Here is a 25627-nt window from a genome sequence, read left to right on the forward strand (position 1 = left end):
AGATTACAAGCAAAATTGAAGAGCAAAAAAGTATGTTTTGCAACCTTTGCTCATGCACTGGTTAGCTATATGGCCCGTCATGGCTTTCCTTACAGTATAATTTTATAATGTCTTATCAGAAATAAGCCCCATTGAGTTCAGTGCTTCCAAATAAGTGCAGGATTCTTGTATTCATGCCTTATAAACATGTGTCATATGTAGCTACAGATTCTGTTATGACATTTAACTTTTTTTGAGTGGGGAGGGAGCATAGGACATAAGATATGCAAATTTGCAAATTAGGGTCCTTAGATTTGAAAAGCGTAATTCAGCTTTAAGGGGTACAGCAGAATAGAGATGGAGGGAGCTGTTACGTGTGTGTGTGTGTGTGCGCGTGCGCGTGTGTGCCTACATTTCTGCGTGTGGGGAGATGTGTGGTGCTCCACAGGTTTATCAGGCACAGGGCCCCATGCTTTCAATCTGGTTATAAAACTTACCTGCTGTTTGTTGAGGAATCGAGGTGCCTTCCTGAATCTGCTTCCGCATGTTTTTGTTTGCTGAGATACCCCCTTGGTTTCCCAGAGGCCACGTTAACTTCTGCCAATGGTTCTGAGACTTCGTCAAGGTCTTCTCTTTGTTCTGTTTCTATCTGAATTAAAGGCACTTCCCTTAGGCATACAGAACAGCTTGTATGGTTGGTAGGAAAAAATCCAGGGGATGGAGAATGTGGTTTTTTCACATCTAAATCTATTCTGTCTCCTATTGATTTACAGTTTTTTTGCATCCCTATTGGGACATGGCTGCTGTCTGCTGCGTGATCTCTGTTTGCAGAATCTTGGTGATGGACAATTAAAGTCTTCCCGCTTTCAACAATATTAGCAGCCAGCCTGTTTGCATACTGTTGAACATGCGGTGGGGAGTCGTGAGGATGCTGGTCAAGCTCAGAAACCTCTGCGTCATTTGCTATTATTTTGTTCTTGCACATTAGAGCTTTGATGGAATTCGCCCATGTCTCATGAATCAGCATGTCGGTTGCCTGATCAGTCCTACATCTTTGGTACAGGTAAGAGTCTGATTTGCAAAGCCCTGAAGAGGAAGCTGTGCTGATTGGCTCTACACTTAAAGAATCCCTGTGGCCATTGCGAGAGAAGCCGTCTAATGAATTTGCTTTGATGGGCACATTCACTGTTAGCCTAGAAGCTGAGCTTCTGCTATCGGGCATCGAGGACTGTCTGAAACAAAAAGGTGAGCGTTGGGAAGGAGGTAATAAATTGCTACTCCACTCCTTGGCACTCCTAGCAGAAGCCACATTCTCTCTATTTTCCTTTTCAATTTCCCTCAGCATATATCTATAAAATTCTTCTGTTATGCTTTCTGTGCTGGACTGTTTGGATGGGCAACTTGGCCTCACATTGAGGTGGCCACTTTTCTTGGCAACTTGTTGCATTGCAGAAGTCAAGATGCTATTTGCATTCTTCCCAGCATAGTAGTCAAGTAGTAAATCAAACTCTCGACCTTCATTTTCCATCTGGTTGACCATAAACCTTGAAAACTCGTCTGTAATGCTCTCGCAGCTGGACTGTTTGGAGACAGAGCTGGTCCTGCTTATTGGCTGCCCTAAAGTGTTTGTGAGACCCAAAGTGTTTGCAGACCCTTTGGAATCGGAGTCCTCCTCAGGAATGCTTTCACAGCTGGATGCGTTGACTCTGCTCCATCTGTCACAGTGCAGTCTATTTCGAGGGTGGTTTGGGCTTTGCCAAGCATTATCAGCCACAGAGAACTCGGCCAAATTCACAATTTTAGCAGCTACTTCATTGGCAAAGCTATTGCATGGATCCAGTGTGTCATCAAGGTTAATGGATTCGTCCACCACCCTGTTCATAAGCCTTTCTTTTAGCTCAGGGTGCTCATCCGTTTTCCTCTTGATCTCACTAAGCCTAGGCGGACGATGCTTTCTCACGACCGATCCACTGGACTGTGCCTCCTTCTTCCTTTTCATGGTTCGGCATGACAAAGCTTGGGGCATCAAATACTCGCCGCCTCTTTTCCACGCACAGAACCAAGGTTGCTTGCCGTTTGAATTGTCAAGGCAAATGGCAGCAATTTCCGTTGCCATAGAGACCACCGTCTCTGCCAATTCCTCTGCAAAATCTGCTACACAGTATTTATCTGCTGGATGCTTCAACTGTAGCAGAGGTTGGGAAGGCAACAAACCCTGATTACCCAATAAGGGGAGGCTGAGTTGGGCTTCATTGTGCCATGTGTCACCACACACATGCTTTTCATGACTTTCTGTGCTTGGTGCAGTGTTGGAAGATGGACGTTCCTGAATGCCATGTCTGCATTCATTGGCTAGCGTTGTGTCTTCTCTGCCGGTAAATGACCGGAGTTCTTTCTTTGTATGATTGCTGCTACTGGGATGTATGGATTTGTAGCACTCTCTTGCAGTTCTTTTCAAATACCTTTTTTTGGGAGACGTTTTTCCAGAAGGTGAACTATGGGCATTGACCCTAGGTGGTGAAGCTGCACAAGGTGCGGCCGATTCCCGGGTCTCCAGCACAACTTCCTCTTTGACGTCTTTTGTTGTGGGTACAACACCAATGTTAGGGCTAGTGCCACAAAAAGTACTAGGAGGCTTATTATCAGAGTCATCTGGAGATGGTTGTAATAGATCATTTGTAGACTGCCTTGGTTGGCTCTCCATTACCTGCCAGCTAAGATTATCTTCAGCTAAAGTACTTAAAGACTCAGTGAGCTGTGTGATATCGCTCATTTTCTTACAAGTGAAGTACAGCACATCAAAAAGCAGCTTGTTGGCAGTTGCAATAAAAACATCTTGGGTACTGAGGTCTACGTTGCTTTCAGATCGTGTGTTTAGCTGCTTCTTCCTGACCTCTTCCACTGAGTGTCTCAGAATAACATTGGACAAGTTCTGGGCAAGTTCATCAACAATTACTTCCTCCAAATGGGGAACTGAGGGCTTTGTCACAGCCTGGACAATTTTCCCATTTACAGATTCCATAAAGTCGCCTAGGTTTCTGTACGTTTCAGGCTTGGCTAACACTAAGGATGCCTCTTTGAATAAAGCTTGTGCAACGCTATTGTTCATATTCTCCATGCTGCTCCCTACGGCTATGCTACAGTGAAGAGTGATGGCTGCCGACGTCTCTGCAGCAGACAAGAGTCCACCAGAGGCTGCAGGATACTTATCATCTTTCTTGTCACCAAGACCACAAACTGCAACAGCACTCGCTACTTGAGTCATGCCACACAGGGCAGATGGGAATGAGTAATCCACAGGCGGGTTGTTACTGACGCCTTGGGGAGAGTTTTCCTCCAACACTTCATTAGAAATTGTTTGAGAGTCCGCGGCTTCCTGTTCTCTTTTGAGCTTCTCTGCGGCATGTGGGCTCGATATGGTACCAAGGACTGTAGCGGCACAGGCCAAAGCCACCTCCAAGGCACTTTGAGTGCCTCCACTGTTGTCTGGCAACCAATCTGCAGCTTCACGGGGATGCTCAACATCAGACCAAGGACACAAATTTGGTAAGCTAGATCCAGGCCATTCAGATGTGTTTTCTGTGCCATCTGGACTCTGAACTATGACAATTTTGGGGAGTTCGTTCCATGGCCGCGAAGCCATCGCATCCTGTGCTGCAAATGCAGCTGGAGTTAAGGAGCTACCAGCAGAGATGCTGATGGCAGCCTCTTTGGTAAAAGTAGACTGAGACAACCTGATGAACGCGTCTTGCAGGACCGACTCTGCCAAATTTGTAGCGAACTGACCTGCTGTGGCCTGTTCATTTTGCATGGGGGGATTATCTGTTCTTTCATCTCTACAATCCAAGGTGTCTAAACGAACGTCTTGTTCTTCTGCTGTATCATCCAGAGAAATAATTTCCTCCTTGGTTGCTGTGGCCAACAACACGTCTTCCAACACATCCGAATTGTCTGTATCACCTCTGGAAGAGTCTTCCAGATCATCAGTATTAGAGGATGGCTTAGATTTCCCAGCTATACCAGATTTCCAGTGCTTATTGGCTTTGTCCACAATTCGCAAAACGCTGTCTTCGCCCTCACCGTTCAAGTCCTCATCAGACGAGCTTGAAATCCTAGCAGGAGCTGCGCTGTCTTTGTTAATACAATTCGCTTCCAGAGCAAATGGCAACCTGGGATTTTTGCACTGTAAGCTTTCAAGTCCTTTCCCTCCGTGCTTTTTGAACTCTGCTGAGGACTCGGTGACATTCAGTTTTTCCTGACCTGGAAAATGAAAAGCAACATGTTAGCCTTTAGAAAACCAGCCATCGTGTCCTGAAAAGTGGACGTGCCAAAGTAGCATGAAGAGGAAGTGTGCAATCACCATGTATAATGACCACATTTTCCATCTCACGAGCAATGGTATTTAACGGCATGAGGGATTTTGGATCTTCCTCTAATTTCATTGCTTTCAAGCGGCAATTAAATGTACGCACCAATTAACACTGAGTGCTATTTACATGAGCACAAGCCCTTATGTATTTGACTGCACAGACTGTGACAGGTTCACTTTCAGCCAGCTAGATTTTACCGTTTTTATATTCATCGGCCTCACTCTCATCTTCAAAGTGTTCGGAAGCTGTAAGAAAATCTTCTTCTATTGAGGACACAGAGCAGTTAGTGTCGTCCTCAGGCTTTAAGATGCTGGCCTCGATGTGCAGCTGCTTCTCCTGCACAAGCTCCAGCCCAATCAGAAACTTGTTTATTTCAAAGATGATGCAGTTTGCGCTGTTCTTTCTGTTTCCTCTTGCACACTGAACCAGACAGACATCTGCCAGCCAAGAACACTGGAGGGAGAAGAACAACAACACCCAAATTCCAGTGATGCGATTAAACGGAAAAGAAATAACTTTTTATCAAAATCTTTTCGTTTTCTCCTAGCTATGCTCCACGACAAAACATCACCACCAGCACCAACAACATTTATAGGTTGTAATGCAATGGACGCAATGGACTCCCATGCACATAAAGGAGCTTTCTCTTCCTTATCTGTCTCCTCAGCATCAGCTCTGGAGGGTTAGGAAATAATAAAACAATATAATTATTAAGTTTGTATGTGTGAGGGTTTGCGGAAAAGTTTTGTTTTTGTTCTCTAATATCCATTTTTTTCAAAATAAATCAATCTATATGCGTATTTGTTTTTGTTAAAGACGCCCACGCTCTTTTTATACACTAGCTAGCTAGAACGCATCCTGCCGTATTTCTGGCATTTTCCCTTTGAGCATCCAACCAGAGCACTGAGGCATTCCCAAAGACTGACTGAACCGTACCTGGGGTACTTCAAAACCAGCCTGAAGGCTCCCTGAAGTCAACCCACTCAGCAGAATGATTTCATTCTCTTTGGGAGGCTGTACATTCATAGAGCTGATAAGCTTCGGGAGATTTGGAGAGATACCGACCAACCTCTGAAGCACAAGAAACATGAGCATGAGAGGCGAACCGCACTTCTCTATCTAGCCATGCTATCAAACATGAAAGAAAAAGCAGTCACTGGCATCCCCTTGAAAGTGCCGTTCACAGTGACACTAAGAGCCCTTATCAAACCAAAGATGCCAGACAGGTAGATGAATACAGGGCACAGAGCCCTGGATGGGCATCTGGCCCCTTCACTCCTTGGCTTCTGTGTTCTTTTCCCACCCCGACCTGGCCACAGTGATCCATGCAACGGTCACCTCCAGGCTTGACTACTGTGATTTGCTCTACGCGGGGCTGCCCTTGAAGCTGTCCCAGAAACTCCAGCGGGTGCAGAATGCTGCAGCGAGGCTCCTCACAGGGTCTCTGCCATGGGAGCATATTCACCCAGTGCTTTTCCAGCTGCACTGGCTCCGGGTGGAGTACAGGGTCAGATTTAAGGTGCTGGTTTTGACCTTTAAAGCCCTTCACGGCCTAGGACCCTTGTACCTATGGGACCGCCTCTCCTGGTATGCCCCACGGAGGACCTTAAGGTCCATAAATAGCAACACCCTAGAGGTACCAGGCCCTAAGGAAGTTAGATTAGCCTCAACCAGAGCCAGGGCCTTCTCAACACTGGCTCTGGCCTGGTGGAACGCTCTGTCTCATGAGACCAGGGCCCTGCAGGATCTGATTTCTTTCCGCAGGGCCTGTAAGACAGAGTTGTTCCATCTGGCCTTTGGCTCAGAATCAGTTTGATTCCCTCCCCCTCTTTCTTTTTCCTTTCTCCTCCTGTGAAGAGTCTGCATCCTAATATTTTAATGTTGTATTTTAAACTTTTTTTAAAATTGTATTTTAATCAACTTGTTTTTATTATTGGTTGTTAGCCACCCTGAGCCCGGTCTTGGCTGGGGAGGGCGGGGTATAAATAAATTATTATTATTATTATTATTATTATTATTATTATTATTATTATTATTATTATTATAGTTTACATTAGAATAATAAGTTTTCTTCACAAAGACGCCCCATGCATTTGTAGAGTGGGCATGTTTCCTGCTTAGCAGAGGACAGTGTCTATTTTAAGGTGTCTCCTCTTTGAGGACAGTCCAGTCCAAGTCTGATTTAAAGGTGACAAACTATAAAAAGGAGAGCAGGAGCTTAGAAAATGCCCACCACCAAGAGTTAGAAGATTGAGCAGGCTCACAGGCCACCTGGTGTGCTCCCACTATGGTGAGACAAATTGTATTTCTATTTGAATTGCAGTAATTATACATGGCAGTTTCAAAGCAGTGTTTCTATTCCCCCTCTCAGAGGTGGGTAGCGGTTGAGACATCTCTTCGTCTTTCTGTTGACTATCCTGTGAGTAGCAAGAGCTACTTCTGTATTTGCACATACTGTGTGTATTAGCAAAGCACTTGCCTGTTTCATTAGTTCATCACTGCAGTTACCTTCATGCGCATCCAGATTCACAAAGCAAACCTGCAATTGGAGAGGAAGAAAGGAAGGAAAAGAGCAGATAAGATTCTGAAACTCCCACAGAAGTATCTAGGACACTATTCAGAAATAAAGCCAAGGTTATTTTTTTCCTAAACAATTTGTGCAACGTATCAGCTTCTGCCATGAAAGGGAGGATTGTCAAAGGTAAGTGGTTCATCACTTGGGAGAATCACACTGGAAATAAATAAAGTATTCAACTTAAACTGGAACATAGAAAACCAAATTAGTTTTATTTGTTTGCATTGTCCAGTGAGCTGTGCCTTTCCAAGGATATTCTAACACACACACCCCATCCCCCCCTTACAAAAAACCCAGAAAACACTCCTTGGATACTGAGCATGCTCAGTTCTCATTGTGCTGTACTTTCTTGGGAAGGGGCTTCCCATAATAAGCATGCTAAAGCTGGCCAGTTTATGGCCCACTGCTTTCTTCTACCCTCCTACCATCCGATGGTGCATCTTATAATAATTGAAGATTTCCTCAGCCTCTTTAGAAATAAATATTGCAGTGTTTCTAATGGGAGCTCCCCCCCCCTTGTTTCTTTCTTTCGGAATTTGGAAAGTCAATGATGCTTATACTTCCCCTTAAGGGTGTCCTTATTCTCCTTTGCAGGAGAATAATTAAGCTTGCTCTAAAAGAGCAAATTACACAGAGAGCTGGAAACACAACTTCAAAATGCTTACAGTGGAAAAAATTCACTTTAGAAAACACATGAAATGGAGAAAGGGGAAGAGTTTTGTACTTCTACACCTAAACTCTCCTCCCATTATCCTTCCTTAGCAATACACTGAATGACATTATTGGATGGCCATCTGTCATAGATGCCTTAGTTGAGATTCTTGGAATGCAAGGGGTTGGACTAGATGACCCTCGGAGTCCCTTCCAACTCTACAATTCTATGATCTATAAAATACCACAAATGAAAAAGAAGTCTGTATAGCCTTGGGTGTTTAGGAGCAGCTAATTACTTGATGCATATGATAAACATTTTTATTTCAGCAAGCCTACCCAGACATGTAGAATGTGGAATGCTGTGGGTTATAATTTGGCTTTTAACTTACCACTGTTTGTTTTTTAAAAAAAGGTTTAAAATACTTGTATTTAATCTTTTTTTAAAAAAATACTGATGATTTCATTGTTTTACTCTTTTTGTAAACAGCTTTCAGGGTTGGTTGGTTTGTTATAAAAAAAAACAAATCATCAAGCCGGATGTATATTTTATGAAATATTAACCAGATCCCAAGTTTTAGCCTCATAAGCATGGTTTATAGTTAGGCAAAGACAATTTACCAACTCTGCAGCAAACAATGAGGCAATCCTACTTGCCACATGCTGTTTGATGACGCAAAATAGCTCCTTAGAGGAGCGAAGCAGAACTTTCCCTGTCTCTCTGGCAAGTGGTGGCCAAGCCGATGTGCTGCATCAGAGCAAGTCACTTTACCTCAAACAGGTGAGGCTCCTTTGTGTTGCACAAGACAATCCAGTAGCCTGTTTAACCTTGGGAGAAAGTTCTGTATCTGCTGAAAGCTGTTTATAGGCAGCAAAGATGTATGGGCTGCTTGATCATCCAATACAAAGCTCAGAAGAGACCTAAGCTTGAGCCAAAGCAATGGTGTGCACTGCCACAGCCACAACTCACCTGGCACAGTGGTAGGTAAGAAAAGAGTTTATCTGTTTTCCAAATTTACATTCTGACTTTCTAAACATGCGGACAAATATACCTCAACTTGAGGCAGTTGACGGCATGCATATTATGAAAACAATAAGCTAAACACATGAATAATCTATTAAGATGCTAAAAGTAGACAAACAACAGAGAGAAAGGCAGCAAAAAATGAGTCCTGAAAAATCCCCACTGAAAAGTAAAGCATTGACTATTGGCTGAAAGGAGAGCAGCAAAGGGTTGTGGACAAAGGGTGTTCTATTGCCTTGGCAGCACCAGAAAAGTTCCTGCCCACTATCCCCAACAACCAGATATGCTTAGCTGTTATAGAGAGTCACTCCACAACTTGGTTTGCACACATACACACTCGCACATGGAAACCCTAATCAGGCACTGGGATCCTGTGGCCCTACAGATGTCATTGGACTCCAGTTCCCATCAGCCCTAGCCAGTATGGCTGATGGTCAGGAATGATAGAAGTTGTAGTCCCACCAGCACCCAGAGAGTTCAAAGTTCCCTGTCCGTGTCCCTGGTCCTGAAAGCATAGTTACTCATATTTTGCAATACTAACAAAAAAGCAAAACTAAAGGGAAGAGTTGCTTTGCAGTGACCTTGCCACATCAAAAATGATTGGAACAATTAGAATACCAGCTGACAGAACATTGCTAATGATGCTAGAACATGACACAGGACCATAGCCTTGTATGGTGGGAAAGAATCTGAAAGTCAGTTCACCCAATACCTTTCAGTGAGGCAGGACATTCCACAGCAAAATGGTGTTTAAGAGATTATCATATACAACAAAAGAATAAACCAATGATCAGGCAGATCACAGCATGCTAATGAGGAAGCTACAGGAACTTCAAGGGGAGGGGCTTCTGCAGGGCAAAGAAAAAGATGCAAGCCATTCACAATGCAGCAATGGCAACAATTTGTTGCATATTGGGTTTTGCATTAACCTAGTACTGACTCAAGCCTGTGTAATATGTAACTTATCACATGCACAAAACATGGCCATCTGCATAACAGGTTGCATAGCAGATGGCCAGATTCAACCCTCCTAAGAAGAATCAAGAAAGGGCAAACCCCCCCCCAAAAACCCTTATATTTCTTTTTAAAAGCTTATTCCCCATCCCACCTCACCCAGCCTTAGTTATGTAACTTTTTGGGATAAACAACACAACATTCCCTTTAAATATACTAAAATATGAGTCAAGTTGGATGGTGCACATCACTGTAACCGTGAGGCTTTACGCTAGGCTAACTTCCAGGAAGTGCTGCTTGTTAGAAATGTAAATGTCAAAGCTATAAAGATACCCCTCAGCTATAAAACACAGCTCTATTTACAACGTGTACTGGACTCGGCACTAAATGAATTGTTCAGAAGGACATCCTCTTTTATGGGCTTTTAAAAAGTCTGTTCTCTGTTACTGCTAATCTGTGAAAAACATGCACATGTGACAATTCCAAGGAAACAGTGCAGTGAGCTGTTGGTGAAACAATTAAACTGTCATTAAATAATGGTCCTTTCCAGTATATATATATATATATCCATTTTAAACACTTTTAACCCATGGTGCCTTTTAACCTGCGGTAATTTTTAGCAGATTGGTTTGAAATTTGGCACACTGACCAATCTCATCAGGTAAATCATGTATACAAAGTTTCGTGTTATTAACTCAACAGGTGGCACTTTCATAAGCAACAGACTTTTGGGGCTTAAAACAGTAGAACCTTGTTATTTGTTACTCATGTTAACTCAAGGTGTGCCTCCTCTTCATATACTTCTTTGTAAAGATAGATGCATGCTACGGATGAAGCTGTGGGGGTTACAGGTGCACCAAAGCTTTGGTCTGTTCTGGTCTGGAAGATCCACTAGTTTGAAAAAGAGATTATTAGTTTCTGTCTTTATATTGGCTCTATATTCAGGTCTACATTTAATCAGTTTGTGTTCTGAACAAATAATGAAGTCTGCTGATTTTGCTTTCATTTCAGTAACTGCACCAGCTAGTCTGCTCTAAAAGAACATTTCCCTGGACTGGGGACATTATGTCCTTATTTTATTAGATACTGTATCCCTGATCAAGTGGGTAGGTTGGAGCTAAATGGAAACAACCTTCTTCCAAAATTCATAAGCCGGAAATTAGGGTGGTGGTGGTGGTCTGACAATTTCAGGAGCAAGGGCATTGAAGATGATGATGATGATGATGATGATGATGTTACTTGCTATTTGAAAATTTTGTTGTTGTGGCTGCAGCAGGACTTCTTTAATGCTGTAAGCATTAATCAGGCTAAGTTGAACACTTTGAACACTCCGAAATACTATATAAATGTGAAGCATAATTATGTATGCTTCATTATTTCCCAGGGAAAACATAAATTCATTTCTTGTTTTTTCATCCGGTTTGTTAATCTAGTAAATGCACTGTATGCACACCTAAAACGATATTGAATCAGATACATGAAATTGTGCATTGAAGTGCATTTGTGTACCCATTTCAGCCAATGATCTCCGGTATAAAAGGGGACAGAAATAGATTCTGTACTTTTATACCAGAGATCATTGGCTGATGACAGCTATAAAGGCTGCTCCAGTGGATGATAGATCCTGTTGAGAGGTTGCTAATCTGTAGTTACTCAGCAGGCCACATTTAAGTGCTTTTCTCTGCTTTTTCTCCTTGCCCTCCCTGTTCAACGTTGTGCCAAGGTACTACTGAATTCTAGAAGTCCTGTTTATGTGATAATCTAGAAATGGGTAACCAAATTACAAATTAAAATCTACTGTTTTCTGTGTGCCAAAACCCAGGAGGACTGCAAAGCTGGTTCAAATGTTAGGAAGTATTAAAAACTCACAACAAATGACTTGAAGACCACGGATTTCACCATGGCTGAAATAAGTCCCATTTCAGGTATTCAGAAGGAAAGCAAAGGTCCAAGACATTTACATTTCTGCTTATGTTGCTTCTTTGTAACATTTTGAACCAAATCTTAGTTTACAGAAAGCTGAAAGGCATAGCTCCAGGATCTAGAATGCCACTAAAGATAGAATAATTTATTCACATTATCTGTGTTTTATCTACTAAAATATTGATATCTGAATTGCTGGATACGTATTTCTGTTCAGTGTAAGAAGAAACAGCAAAAAATTTACTGCCAGCAATAAATTTGCTTGCAATATCACATAATATATTTGTCAATTGGCTGCTTAAATAGTATGCAACATGGATTTAACTGTTCAAATTAGTGCAGGGAAGGACTTTCTGAAGATGTCATGGTTTCTTTTAACAGTGGTATTGAGACTTCTCTAGTCCCTCAAGGCTGAGGTTCGGATTCTGAATTAAAACTTACATCTACTGATAATTTCACTTCTATACTACCCTGAAATATACTCCAATGGCAATTACTGAAATTGGTATCTTATAAACAGAGATAGAATTAAAAATTTAGGGTGCAATCCTAACCCCACTTACCTTGGAGTAAGCCTAATTGAATTCAATAGGACTTACTTCTGAGTAAACACCGTTACGACTGCAGTTTTATAGACACAGGGAAATGTGGACTGCCTATTTGACAAATGAATTCCAAATGAAAGGTGGGTAGTGCTAGACATGGAGCTTTGCAGTGGGGAAAAGGAAGGTTTAAGGTGGAAAGCAAAGATAAAGTTGGAGAAGAGTCTAGGGCTTTCTCCCACCCATCTCTTCCATTGTTCAAATCACCACCAACTCCTGCTATAGTAATATAGCATCACATTTCTAATGGAGACAGAGGTCTGCATCAGTCATGCCTAGTTAGCCCAGCCTTTGCTGACCTGGTACCCTCCCAGCCAGCTGATGGCCAGCCCTCCAAAACAGTTGGGGGACACCAAGGTGGCAGAGCCAAATGATGGTGTGCTCACATTGACTGATACCATGTTACTTTCCTTTGTACCACATCCAGCTAAGCGGAGTGTTCGCCAACTCATTTTCATATCTCAATTCTGTCGGTTCAGACTGGAAGCAAATTGAATTCATTTGGATACATGGTAGGGGGAGATCACAGCATGATCTTATACTTTAAGGGGGGTGGGGGAAGATAGCTTAGAATAAGAATGATTTCCCAACTGTATCATAACTGAATACTGAGCTTCTCAAAATCATTGCTCCCTTGAGCTCCTTCAGCGTCTGGGCAAACATCTTTTGCAGAAGCTGGAGTCAGCTAAAGGCTAGAAATGAAAATGTTGTTTTGCATTATCTTCCTTTTGGGGAAAGCAAAATCCAACCCCAGGAATCACTCAAGAAAGGCAGAGGGCCAAGTGTTATCAAATTTAGTTTCCAGTGTTTCATTTCCGAAAACGAAGCACAGTTCTTATTTCTGATGTCTCTTAGGATGATGCAAAACGGTGTCTTCAGCAAATTGCTATACTGGAGCCATCTGCTCCCCTAGCCTATAGAACAGCCCCCAATCATCAAAGTGCTGAGCCACAGACCTGTCAAGTAAAATGAATTGCATTTATGATTTATTGAAATTCATAGGGAAAAGGCAAGAGAGCAGATGTGTGCAGGATCTGCAGTCTTTTATAAATCTTGGCTGTGTAGTGCCTTGATAATTGACACCAAGCCTCCATTTGCCAGATTGCCAGAAGTTAAGTACCACATGCCCTGTGCCAAGCCCCTTTCCTACCTAGGGTGCCAGATGCCAAATCTCCTCTCGCTGGTTCTCAAAAACACAAACATGGTCTATTATGTTGTGCTGAGCCTTGGAGTGTTTCATGAGGGTAGATGAGTCAGACTCCATTTGGTCCCCTAAGGATGATGACATGACCAGATGCAGGTCAATTCAATTACAAGATGCCTTTAGTGGGTTCAGGCTACTTACTAGGCACACAAAGTCTCCCTAGTTCCAGCACTGGGGAATAAAAGAGACTGAAATGAGGACCAGCCTCTCATACAGCTGGGCTCCTGGAAGAAGCCACGGCTTCCTGGTTGCAGAAACAACAGGATAGCTATTTCGCTGCTCTTTGGCTCTCCTTTCTTTCTCTCTTCTCTCATTACAATTCTCCTCTCTTCTTCACACTGTCTGCATCTATGCCTTTTCCTGCATTGTCCATTGAACTGATGAGCCAAAATCAAAGCTTCCTCTTCTATTCTTCAGAGTTCTCTTTTTAAAATTTCATCTTTTGACAATTATTACTGATAATCAACAAAACTCTATTCCAGCAAAAAAATAATATTTCACATCCTAATATTTTGCAAGTAAATGTAAATTAACAGAATATATTTCTTCTAAGAGAATTCTAAACCTACTTGGATTTGTTTTTGCAGCTGGTTAAATATTTTCTTGACAAAAGGGCAACCAGTTTCCCCACAATTGTTTTCTATATTCACTTGCCATTATCGCTCTTAAACACTAAGTTATTTTTGCCATTAGAGCCAAATACCAAACTTTATTAAGCCATTTTTTTCCAGGGAGGGAGTAATGCAACTTGTATTGCTGTTTTGAGCCAATACCATCTTTGCAGCTGTTAACAAATAGGAGTGAAGTTCCTTATGTTCTTTTTTATGACAGGTGACATGTAGTTTAGAAATATCAATACTGGATCCAAGAAAACTTCCCATTTTGTTATTATTCTATTAACCACCTTCCAGTATTTTTGTACAAAGCTACATGTCCATCACATATGTTCCATTCTCCTTTTTGCACCTCCAACTTGTTGTGAATGATTTATTTATCACTCCAGTAAATAACAGAAGTTAAATACCGCTGTGCCATAACTGTGAACCAATTTTTTTCTTACATCTGTATTCAGTGAAAAATTATGTTTCCCCCTATAATTTAAATCCCATGTTTGTGCTACTTCCTGTGTCCTTTTCCTGTTTACAATCATATTTTAACAACAGATGATGTATCTAATATAACTGACATCTGGATTTTTTATGAGTTACCTGGGAAGAGGGTCTGAGTGTTAAACTACTCTGAAAATCATAGCCCAATGCGGAGAATAAGGGTATCCAGCTTTGAGCACACTTAAAAATCTGCAGTTCCCAGGCAAAGGCAAAGATTGTTCTCTCAGGCTGCTAATGTCATCTGAGCTGTCCTTTTAAAGATTTCTCATCTCCTTGGTTTGTGATTAGTGCAGTGGATTTTTTAAACTGGCTGCGGATTTATGTATGTTACTAATTTTAAGCTCTTGGCTACTGTTTTTTACTTTTTATTTTATTATGCCTATTCTATCTTTTATTACCTTTTTCCATTGTGAGCCACCTTGAAACATCTGTAAATAAAACAGAATATGAATCTTTGTACAGAAAAAATATAAACAAATAAGAAAATGTAAAGGTCATAGGTTTGACTAAGGCCATCTACTGAATGCATATGTTGTGGCAAATCTCCTCATCTGATAACAACAACAACAACAATAACAACAACAACAATTTATTATTTGTACCCCGCCCATCTGGCTGGGTTTCCTCAGCCACTCTGGGCGGCTTCCACAGAAACCAAAAATACACTAAAATCACCCATTAAAAACTTCCCTGAACAGGGCTGCCTTAAGATGTCTTCTGAATGTCAGGTAGTTGTTTATCGCTTTGACATCTGATGGGAGGGCGTTCTCTCTGCCTGGTTCCCTGTAGCTTTGCTTCTCACAATGAGGAACTGCCAGAAGGCCCTCGGCGCTGGATCTCAGCATCCGGGCAGAACGATGTGTAAGTAACCCTCAGTAATGTGGAAAGCCACCCAAAGTGTTGCTTGCCTGTAGTCTCACAAGCTTAATGGAGCTTACTGCTAGGTAAACATGAACAGGACTGCAGCCTTGTTGAGTTGTCTTTGCTTCTCTTGCCTTACCTTTGGTTTCCCATTGACACTGATCCTAGCTTTCAGCTGCAAGAACCTGCTTTTGCAAAGATACACCCACTTAAAGGGAACACTGAACTTTCGAAAAGGCCCTGTCTCCAATCCAGAAAAAGGACAAATTTGCATTTAAACCCAACAGTCCAAAGTGAAAACTGGGAAGCAGGAAGACAGGCTTCTCTGAACCTGCCACGTGCAAGTTCCAAAGGTGAAGGTTAGCATACGGGGTTTATGGCTTTTACTGCAGTCTATTTATATCATTGCTTCCTGGCAGATGGAACTGTAACCTTGAGTTACAGGAAGAGAAGGCAGGAAGTCTGCCACAAAAGTAGCTTCATAGTCTTTCCTTTATATAGGTCACCCATTTCAGATAAACAGCTATCTATGCCTCTTAAGTAATAGACACTAGCCAGCTGGCCTGGAGAACAGGATTAAGTTTGTTGCTGAACTCAGAGTCTCTCATTCACACTCTACTGAAGGCAACATACTGTGTCTTGGTACCAAATCCATCCATCCAATTAAGTAGCATCACCGGCACATTTTGAGAAGGGCACTTCAAGGACAAAGCAAGGAGTCACTATGCGAAGAGGTGTAAAAGTTGAAAAGAGCTTGGCAGGGCAACATGTGACTGAAAAGGATTCTTGGGGAAAATATTTACACTGAGTAAAGGATCTTGAATAAATTGGATTCAATTGAAGGTAAAGGTAAAGGTAAAGGGACCTCTGACCATTAGGTCCAGTCATGGACGACTGGGGTTGCGGCGCTCATCTCGCTTTATTGGCCGAGGGAGCCGGCGTACATCTTCCAGGTCATGTGGCCAGCATGACTATGCCGCTATTTAACCCACAGCGCCAATTTCAATGGAAGGTACTGCCAAGTAAATGTGCTCATTGTTAGTTAGGTGACCTCTGGAATATCAATCTCATAAAGATGGTGAAAGCAAGTAGGATTGAGTATTGAAAGAGCCATTTCCTGCAAGGAGAAACATCATAATTCCCTTGGACATTCTTTCTAGAATGACCCAGCAAGTCCTTTTTGCCATCCACAATGATGAGCTTTCAGAACAAAGGCTGTACAGCCCTTATAAATCAGGTTGCAGTGTGTTGAATGCTCTTTCCTCAATCAACCTTCAACTTGGAAGAAAGAAATAATTTGCCAGAAACTCAGGAGCAGCACACACGTTGAGCCCCTTGCCTCAGGCAGCAGATGGGAAGAGACACTGGATTAGTGCCACCCCAGGCCCACCCACTTGCTACCACAAGCCTGCAGCATCACCTGCTGCTGTTTTGCTGGCTAGCCGATTGGCTGACTGCTGCTGCTCTCTCTCTGGAAATGCTACTGCCACTTGGAAGTTACAGGAATGTGGTGGCAGCTCGCTTGTTTTTGCCTGCCTTGCCTTGATCTCAGGAGGTTCCTTTCTCAGCACGGAACATTGCGGGTGAATTGGACCTGAAGCAGGTCTGTTTGTGTATCACTCATGATGGCAAATAGTACTAAACTGCCAAACTTTAACCACAAAGGTGTTGGTCACTGCAGGCAGGCACTCTCCAAAGCTCCCCTGCCCACAATGTGCTGCTCTGAGAAAGGGCCCTATGTTCTTCCAAATAAGACATGGCTAATAAGACCTCAAAGGCCACAAGGTGGAAGGAGAAGAGGAGAAAGTGGGAGCAGTGGGGGAAGGAGGAACAGGAGATGATGGGAACCACCCCACATGGAGGCAGATGTACCGCAGTTGGTCTACCTCTCCTCAGATGACAAAGCATATTGTGTTGCCCTGGCAAAGAAGCTTTGGTATGAGCAAGAGCAGCTAAATTGAACTAAAACCTGCCTTCCTCCATTCCAAAAGAAAAGAATTAGTAAAAGAATTAGAATTAGGATTTTTTTAAAAAAAGTTTCAATCTGTTCTCTTTATCTCTGCACTTTCAAAACTTGGTAGCAATAAAGGGGGGGAAAGAGATGTTAAAAATAATTTTAAAATGTAAGTGGCTTCACGAAATAAAGCTGTCACGTTTGAAAATAAAAATCTTAACCTTGGCAGGCAGAGATGCTGAATAACCACAAAACTCATGCTATGTTGGGACACCACAGTGTACAAGCGGAAAAGCAACGATGCATTCATCAACTACATCATACAGTCAATCACAGCAATGAAAACCGGAAGTTGCAGTACAAAGATGAGCTGCTTTGTTGTGCTATTTTTTAAAACTGCCCTTGGATATCTCTTTGTATTAATAAAAGTTATGCTACAGCAGATAGGCATTGTAGCCATTTGGGCTGGATATTCCATGGCTGGCCCAAGGCATTTTGATGTTCAAGGTAAAAAAATGACAATGTCACCTTTACTTCTGTTGGAGCTACTAAGCTAGCCTAGCGACCCCCCTCACCCCGCCTTGCTTGACCTTTTGGATTCTGGAAGCTGACTGACACATATTTGTGGTTACCAGCTCAGCCTTTCTTTGTGATACGTGAGTTCTGGGTGCGAGAGGGTGGTGCTGTTTACACATGCCACAGCCATTTCCAATGCTGTCTTAATCTTGTTCAAACAACGCTTTGAACAAACCATCCAGGCTAAATGGGAAACTGAAGTTTGTTCCAAAGCTTACATATCAGCTTGAAATCTCCTGCCCTCGTGTGCAAATGCAGAAGGGGGAAAGGGAGCATACAAGCTGGAGACTTACTGTATAATTCATGCATATATCACTAAAGTATGATTTCATATTGTATCAACTCAAGCGTCTATGTTGGATTGCGCTCACCGGTTTGACCCACTTACTGACATGAACCAGACCTATAGCGAAGGCAGTTAAGCAGCACCACATTAGACAAACCAGGAATATTGTGAGAAAAACACCTACACTTAAAAAAATCAGTAGCCTAAGTAACAATTTCCCAAAAGTATGCATGGTTGGCTTTATGTAAGATTTGACTTAAAGGTGACTGTTATTTCAGTAACTTCCATCATATATTTTATGTTGGGCTTTGTTCTGCCAGTTCAGGCTAACCAATTATGCTGCATTACAGTTTTTGACAAAAACCAGTACTCATTTTTTGAAAAAGGTGGAAGAAAAGGTTCTAAAACCTCTGTGCATGACTGTGTTGACAGGTTCAATTATTTTAAAACTCTAAGAATTACCTCCTAAGTTTCCGAAGGAGTCTTAAAACACCAGCCAGCTGTTAACAATGTATTATGACTTCCATAACATTACTGCCCTACCGGTGTGTTGCAATTAAATGCTCAAAACAAGTGGTGAGTCATTTTGCGAACTACCTAAATACCTGAATAAAGAAATATACAAATAAATACGCACACAACTTTGGAGATCCACGTGTGAAACATTTACTTGCCACTTGCAAAAAAGAAAGGTGACTGAAAAAAATGGTCTGTTAACTTTAGTCACTTAGTTTTATATGTAATAAAAAGAGGTATAAATCTCCTGTCTTGCCTGCTACCTCTGCCTCTGAAGTCTCCCTTCTGCTTCAGATGCCTGAACCATAATCTAATCATCTGAGGCAGTAATTATATATCACAAGCTTCCTTAAATCTAATCATGGGGAAGGTTTTTTACGCTACCTTGCATTTGATTCTTTTACCCACACCGTTCCCTTCTGCCTAGTCTTGCCCTGCTACCCACCCCACACGGGTCCATCAAACCTCTGCCGTTGACAGTTTAAACACCTAAAGGGAGCGAACCATTTCAGCAGTCTTCAAACCAGAGATTTCTTGACGAGTCTTCGGGGATTCACATAGGCTTCTACAGCTCCTGCTTCCTCTAATGTGTTTTATTTCCTTGCTAGGATGGCCAGGAGTCTTAATTCACAGAAGGCAGTCCTCTGTTTTGAAGGACTGCATCCAGTTTAAAGGTTTTTTAAAAAAACCATTAGAAAGCTGCCCATCACCAGAAGACAGCTGGCAGCAGACTAAGCAAGCAAACAGGTGACTTGGTCATTCTTCCCCGCTATGGTGAGATGCATAGCATTTCTATTCAAATTAAAACAACCCTTTCTAAATCTGCACTGAAACATATAAATCTCCATATGCAAATTTTATGCAAATAGCTGCCCTCTTGTAACCCCCCCTTTTTTTGAGGGCGGATGATGTTTAATTGGCCACCCTATTCCATGCTCTTCTATGCCTACCACCCACTTTTCTTGCCAATGCTGACCCTAACTGTATTTACCAACAACTTCCAGAAATTGAGGCTTATGCAGTGCTTTTTTTCTTTAAAATGTTTAGGGGTACTCTCATTTTGACTCAAGAAAATCACCATTTTATAGTTCGAATCCGGAAAAATAAATACAGTAAATGGACAAAAGTACAATGATTCACAACCAAATAAATATACACACATGTGTGTGCGCGCACACACACGCACACACATGTAGAAAACTAGTACTAGGGGAAGTGGGCTGGTCTAGAACCTTGGGGGTGGGTGGGGGTGCTTTGCAGCAAGTTTTTACATGGGAAATGTGGTCTTTTTAAAAAGGCACCTCCCTCCTCACTTCCAGTTTGAAATGGTATGCTCCATTCTATCACCTCAGGATTCTGCTATATGTGAACCAGCCCTGCCCATGCAGCAGAATGCGCTGTTAGAATACTTAGGTGGCAGAGTGGACTGTACCACTTCAGACTGGATGTGAGTTTTCTCCTTGATGGACTAAGGTCCCCCCACCCTTTTCTTTTTCCTTGCAGTGTTTGCTTGTTTGTTTGGAGGAGAAAGGTAGCCAAAATGGCATCTCTCTCTTTCAGCTTGAAGCCATGAACCAAGTCAATGACAGCGAGTAAAAATGTGTGTATTTATGCATTACATCTTTCAGTTGCCCTGCACCCACTGACGGAACTTATTCAATAGTATACACCCAACTTTTTCTTTTGTGTACTTCCCTCAACTCGGTATTACAACAGCATCTAATACTGGACCTTTTCCTGCCAACAGTACATATTTTGACAGCAAAATATTTCCAATTTGTTTGAAAACTGGATCTTAAAGCTTTGCTGGAATATGCTGAATTTTAAAATTTATTTGTTTTGATTTGGGGATTATAAATGAACACCATTGTGATATTAAGGTACTACACATGTGAACTCTGTAATTTAACAGAAATGCATAATGTCCCGTTAATCTTTCAAGGAGTCACTGACAGGACACACTACAAGGACCTGTGGACACGTGTTACATTCTAGAAACCTCTTGTGTACTTACTGTATAATTAGTGTGTACTTAAGACTGTCAGATGTAGTACAGAAGTGGTAGTTTAGTGACTAAATTTAAGAATTTTATTATACTCTGTTGGTGCCAATGGGTCCGTCTCAGCCAACTGAGAAAGGTTCGTGATTTGCTAATAGTCACTATTTTTTCATTTTAACATCACATGTAATCTCTGAAATCTCAGTGAGACACGTTGAGACGTGTTCTCAGTGTTACAACCACAAGCTTGTAGTATCTGCCTTGTAGATCTGTCTGCCCTTTCTGGTGGTGTTAGGCTTTGCTGAGGTGATAATTATTATTTCCACACTTTTTGCCTATTTTTAAACACATGCATACTGTATCAAAGGTCTGTAAAAACAGCAGCTATAAGCATCCTCTGCGAGTCATGAATCATCAACACTTGTCAACCTGCTCACCTGCGTTAAAGTCATCAATTCAATTAATTTGACAACTTAAATATATGCTCTTGAAACCTTAAATGCCACTGTATAATTCAGGGAAAGGTTGCCATAGCTGAACTTTAACACCCACATTTTAAAATCAGTCCATTGTTTTAGCACACGCTTCACTTCACTATCATATTATTTATAATTTATCTCACAACAATATCCCTGAGAGTAAAATTCCCTGAGAGTAAGGGTTAGCTAGACAATTCTCCTAGCTACTAGATCATTTAAGAAATACACACAGCACATGTGATGTCTATTTGATCCATTTCTGAGGATATAATGTTATATACACATGTGTAACATTCCCATCCAGCTATAGCTCATATCAACACCTCACACAAACTGCTTTCTTCACACAGCAGTGGTTATAAATTTGCGTTTTTTTGAGGGGGGGGGGTTAATATGTGTGACTTTAAAAAAGAAACCCTGTACCCCTTTCTACACACCCACATGTTGGAAAGTGTGGCTTGTCTTGTGATATTTTAGTATGCTGAAAGTCTTCTTTAGGCATTACAATACACACATACACATGCCCTTACAGTGAGGAGAGAGCATGCAAGCCCACCCACGATGTCCCCACACATTCCAGCTTCTTCCCCAACCTGCTTAGCATGAAGGTCTGAAGCAGGATTCTAACCACATTCACTTGAACCCAGTTAGAACCTTCCCTGTGATTCTCTCAACCAAAGGGCCACCTCCAGAAGCTCTGTTTATTCAGCATCCATCCTGATGAGCTTTGCACAAAACTTATGTAGTGGTTAGATTATGCCCAAACTTTATTGAGCATTCGTTCTGATTTGCAACAAAGAGCATTGATCCTGATTTGCTTGTGGGGTGTTTACGTGTCGTCTTGCTAATCATTCATTCACCTCATACTTTTCAGCGCATTTCCCTGTCACTTTCCTAACCACAAAAAGTCTGTGTTCCTTTTTTAATGTGGATTCCCCCCCCCCCGCGCTACACTAAAAGGGCAGTTAACTTACTTTAATGACGCATGCCTCCATTTCTAGTGTGCACCTGTATTCCTCCCCTCCACACACACACACACACACACACACACACAAAACAGCAACAGTGTGCAGGCACTATAATTCAGCTAAACAATGTCAGAATCATCTAGCAGACTTTATGTTCAGGAGACGAAGGGGCGAGGCCACAGAGATGTTGACAGCAGGCCGGTACCCGCTTTCCTAGACCCTCTGCACCAGGGTTTCCCAAACTTGGGTGTCTAGCTGTTTTTGGACTACAGTCCCTATCATCCCTGACCACTGGTCCTGCTAGCTAGAGATGATGGGAGTTGTAGTCCAAAAACAGCTAGACAGCCAAGTTTGGGAAACCCTGCTCTACACCGTTCTTCTTAACACAGTACGTAGAACTATGGAACTTGTTCCTGCAGGAGGCGGTGATGGGGACCAACTTGGGTGGCTTAAAAAGACAACAGGACAAATTCATGGAGGATAAGACTATCAGTGGATACCAGCCCAGGAAGTAATGCTTCTGAATACCAGTCGCTGGAAACTAGGGGTGGAGTGGGGGACAGTGCTCTTGTGCTCAAGTCCTGCTTGCCGGTTTCCTACAAGTTGGCAACCATGAGAACAGGTTGTAGGACTAGATGGACCACTGGCCTGATCCAGAAGGCTCTTCTTATGTTCTGGACCCAAGGCAGCTCACAGCATTAACGGTTGCTAGTTACATGTTGCAGATAAACCATATCAACATCTCTCATATTCCAGAGGATTGTCATCAGGAGACAGTGCCTAAACCTTGAGGCGAACTGCAGAGAGCAGCTGAATCACCAGAGGCACAGTACGTCAGCATTTGTACTTCAGGCAAAGTCTGCACCTGTCACACTCAGCTTGACTGAGGAGGTTTTAAAATAGTACCTAATTTTGATGAAAAGTCAGTCGTTATATTTAAAAAAGGGGGGTAGTTTTGACTGCTTAAAAATGAAATAGCTCATAGCATCATGAGATTTTGGAGGCAACAACCTATTTAATTAAATGCATGAAGAGAACCAAGAAAATGGGGTGAATACAGTACGTACATATATCTATAGGGGTTTAAGAACAATGGAGAAGAAACAACACTGATAAGGTGAGAACTAAAGAGGACGGGAATTCTAAACTTTTTGTAACTCCAACAACGAATTACACATCATGATCTCAGCTCAATAGCCCATGATTTACTAGGCTGAAAATCAGCCTGGCAAATCAGCTTTGGGACTTCTACCATGGTCTGCTTATACTTTAAACTACAGTTTCCTGTTGTATCTGAACAGGGAAACTGTGAACTAATCTCAGTTTAATAACCACAATATGGCTTGAATATTCGTATACCACGGACCCCTCTTATGGTTAAACTTAAAAATATATGTACATCAAATGTCTACAGAAGTATACAAGTATACAGAAGTGTCATATATGGGCACTGTGTGTGACCATCTTTTCTTCCTTTAGTAGCTTCAAGTTACTGTTTCCCTTCCCTAACCCTAACATCTGGGACACACCAGATGTTTTAAGATGCAATTCCCATCACTCGTGACCATTTGGGCGAGCTGAATTTTTCAACTTCTGAATTCCAAAAATGCTAAAAAGTTTTGACATGACTCGGGGATTCAAAAGGTCAGCATGCCTGACTGACAGCCTGAAGGTTGCAGGTTCGAGCCCACCCAGGGGTAGCTGTGAGCAGAGTTTGCTGCACTGCATGCGGTTGGACTCTTGGGATCTCTTCCAAGTCTACAATTCTATGGTTCTATGATCATATGAATATGCCATGAGGCACAATCTTATGCAAAACTGCCCCCATGCACTGACAGGACTTTGCCATTTTCTCACCACTGCTCACTTATACAGAACCCACATTATCACTGAAACTGTGTCTTTAGTCCCATGGCTATATGATATTGTTCACGGGTGACTCAACCCTGAGTTGTAGATAATTGATAGGTAAAAAAAGATGCCTGTGCCCCATGAGTTTTGCATATTCCAGGATAGGAATATAGCTCTTAAGAGAGACTACATAATGCCAAGTAATGCAAGGATGATTTATTTAAGCAAAACATGTCAACAAAGAAATGTACAGAGGCACAATATTTACAGAAAATGAAACCCATCTCACTGGAACATATTCAGACTAATTATTTGGAAGAATTTGATGGAGTGCATCTCATGGTAATTTTCATAGATGCCAAAACCTTGTTGGCAGGGGGAAAACCATACACATAACAGCTACAGAGAGTGGAAATGAAAACATTTGGATTAAATGGCCTTTCATTCATCTCATAAAATCATGCTCACGGTGATGGAACTGAAAATATAATGAGGAAACGAGAGACGTTTTGAAGTTTCTCTTGGAAGCACTTCCAGAACCTTGACTTCAGTTATAGGGTTTCAAGACAATACTGTATATTGTGACAGGAAAAGAGCCACTCAAGTGGGATATTTATTATCTTTTGGCACCTTGTTTTGATGTGACCCGTTTTAATTTATTGCAAGTTTCTCCGGTTGTGCAGTCATGCACTTTTACAAGCACAGCTCTGATATGCACAAAGGAGGATCTGATGCCCCCATGGAATCTTGCACCATGGAACAGCATCTCTGGATCACTTCCCAATATGGAAGTGGAGAGAACACTTGCGTATATAGAGCTTGGAGGTCTAGAGTACTGAGGTCCTCTGAGTGTCCTGCCATAAAAGGAGGCATCTGGAATTCAACAGGAGAATGCTAATATTATTACCCTGTAAACATTAGAAGCACAATTGAAAATACTTCATAAGAAGCACTAAGGCAGCGTGCCTTGGAAAAACAGATAGCGGTTGGAGTTACACCACATTTTTTGCCGACATATCTTAGACCGGGTTCGCAGGTCACATGACTGAGATGAACAGATAGGATCCAGGCTAAGTCTCCTGACTCTTGTTCTGCCCCCACCATGCCACTGGAATGCCCCATTTTCAGGCTTAAGATCCACCAGGCTCAGCTGAAGCGGCTAAACTAAGATGGGGGAGATATGCTAGCATATTTCCGGCTCAGCTGAGGGTGAGGGACAGCAAAGCTCAGCCAGAGACCCACTGGATCCTAACCCCACTCATATCAATGAATCTTGCAATAGGATTGCTCCCTTATTATTCAGTCTGGAGTCTGCAGCTTGGAACTGAGGCTATAAGCTGGTCACATGGCTACAACATCTAGCCTAAGTTTCGTACTTCTTTGCTAGTTATTTAATTATATTTATATTCCACTCAATAGGCTCAATAGGCAGAATTCCCAAGACGTTTAAACACTACAGTGGTACCTTGGGTTACATACGCTTCAGGTTACACACTCCGCTAACCCAGAAATAGTGCTTCAGGTTAAGAACTTTGCTTCAGGATAAGAACAGAAATCGGGCTCCGGTGGTGTGGCGGCAGCAGGAGGCCCCATTAGCTAAAGTGGTGCTTCAGGTTAAGAACAGTTTCAGGTTAAGAACGGACCTCCAGAACAAATTAAGTACTTAACCTGAGGTACCACTGTAAATCATCATCATCATCATCATCACCACAAATAAACTACATGTATCATAGCAACATGCATCTA

At 42.1% G+C, this 25627-nt stretch overlaps 1 protein-coding gene across 4 annotated transcripts in view; it reads right to left on the reverse strand.

The window, feature by feature from the left end:
- Positions 1 to 25627, reverse strand: part of SPHKAP (SPHK1 interactor, AKAP domain containing) — a 74793-nt gene that overhangs the window by 10707 nt on the left and 38459 nt on the right. For 3 of the 4 annotated variants that reach the window (XM_079978515.1, XM_079978518.1, XM_079978517.1), the window contains exons 4-7: positions 6829 to 6888; positions 5286 to 5420; positions 4547 to 4802; positions 477 to 4239 (exon numbers count right to left, since the gene is read on the reverse strand). In XM_079978515.1, coding sequence (XP_079834641.1) covers positions 477 to 4239; positions 4547 to 4802; positions 5286 to 5420; positions 6829 to 6888 — 4214 coding nt within the window. The remainder of the gene's footprint in view (positions 1 to 476; positions 4240 to 4546; positions 4803 to 5285; positions 5421 to 6828; positions 6889 to 25627) is intronic. The other variant, XM_079978516.1, reaches the window with a different exon arrangement.

Source organism: Podarcis cretensis (genome assembly GCF_951804945.1).
Source record: "Podarcis cretensis genome assembly, chromosome: 5".
Taxonomy (NCBI): domain Eukaryota; kingdom Metazoa; phylum Chordata; class Lepidosauria; order Squamata; family Lacertidae; genus Podarcis; species Podarcis cretensis.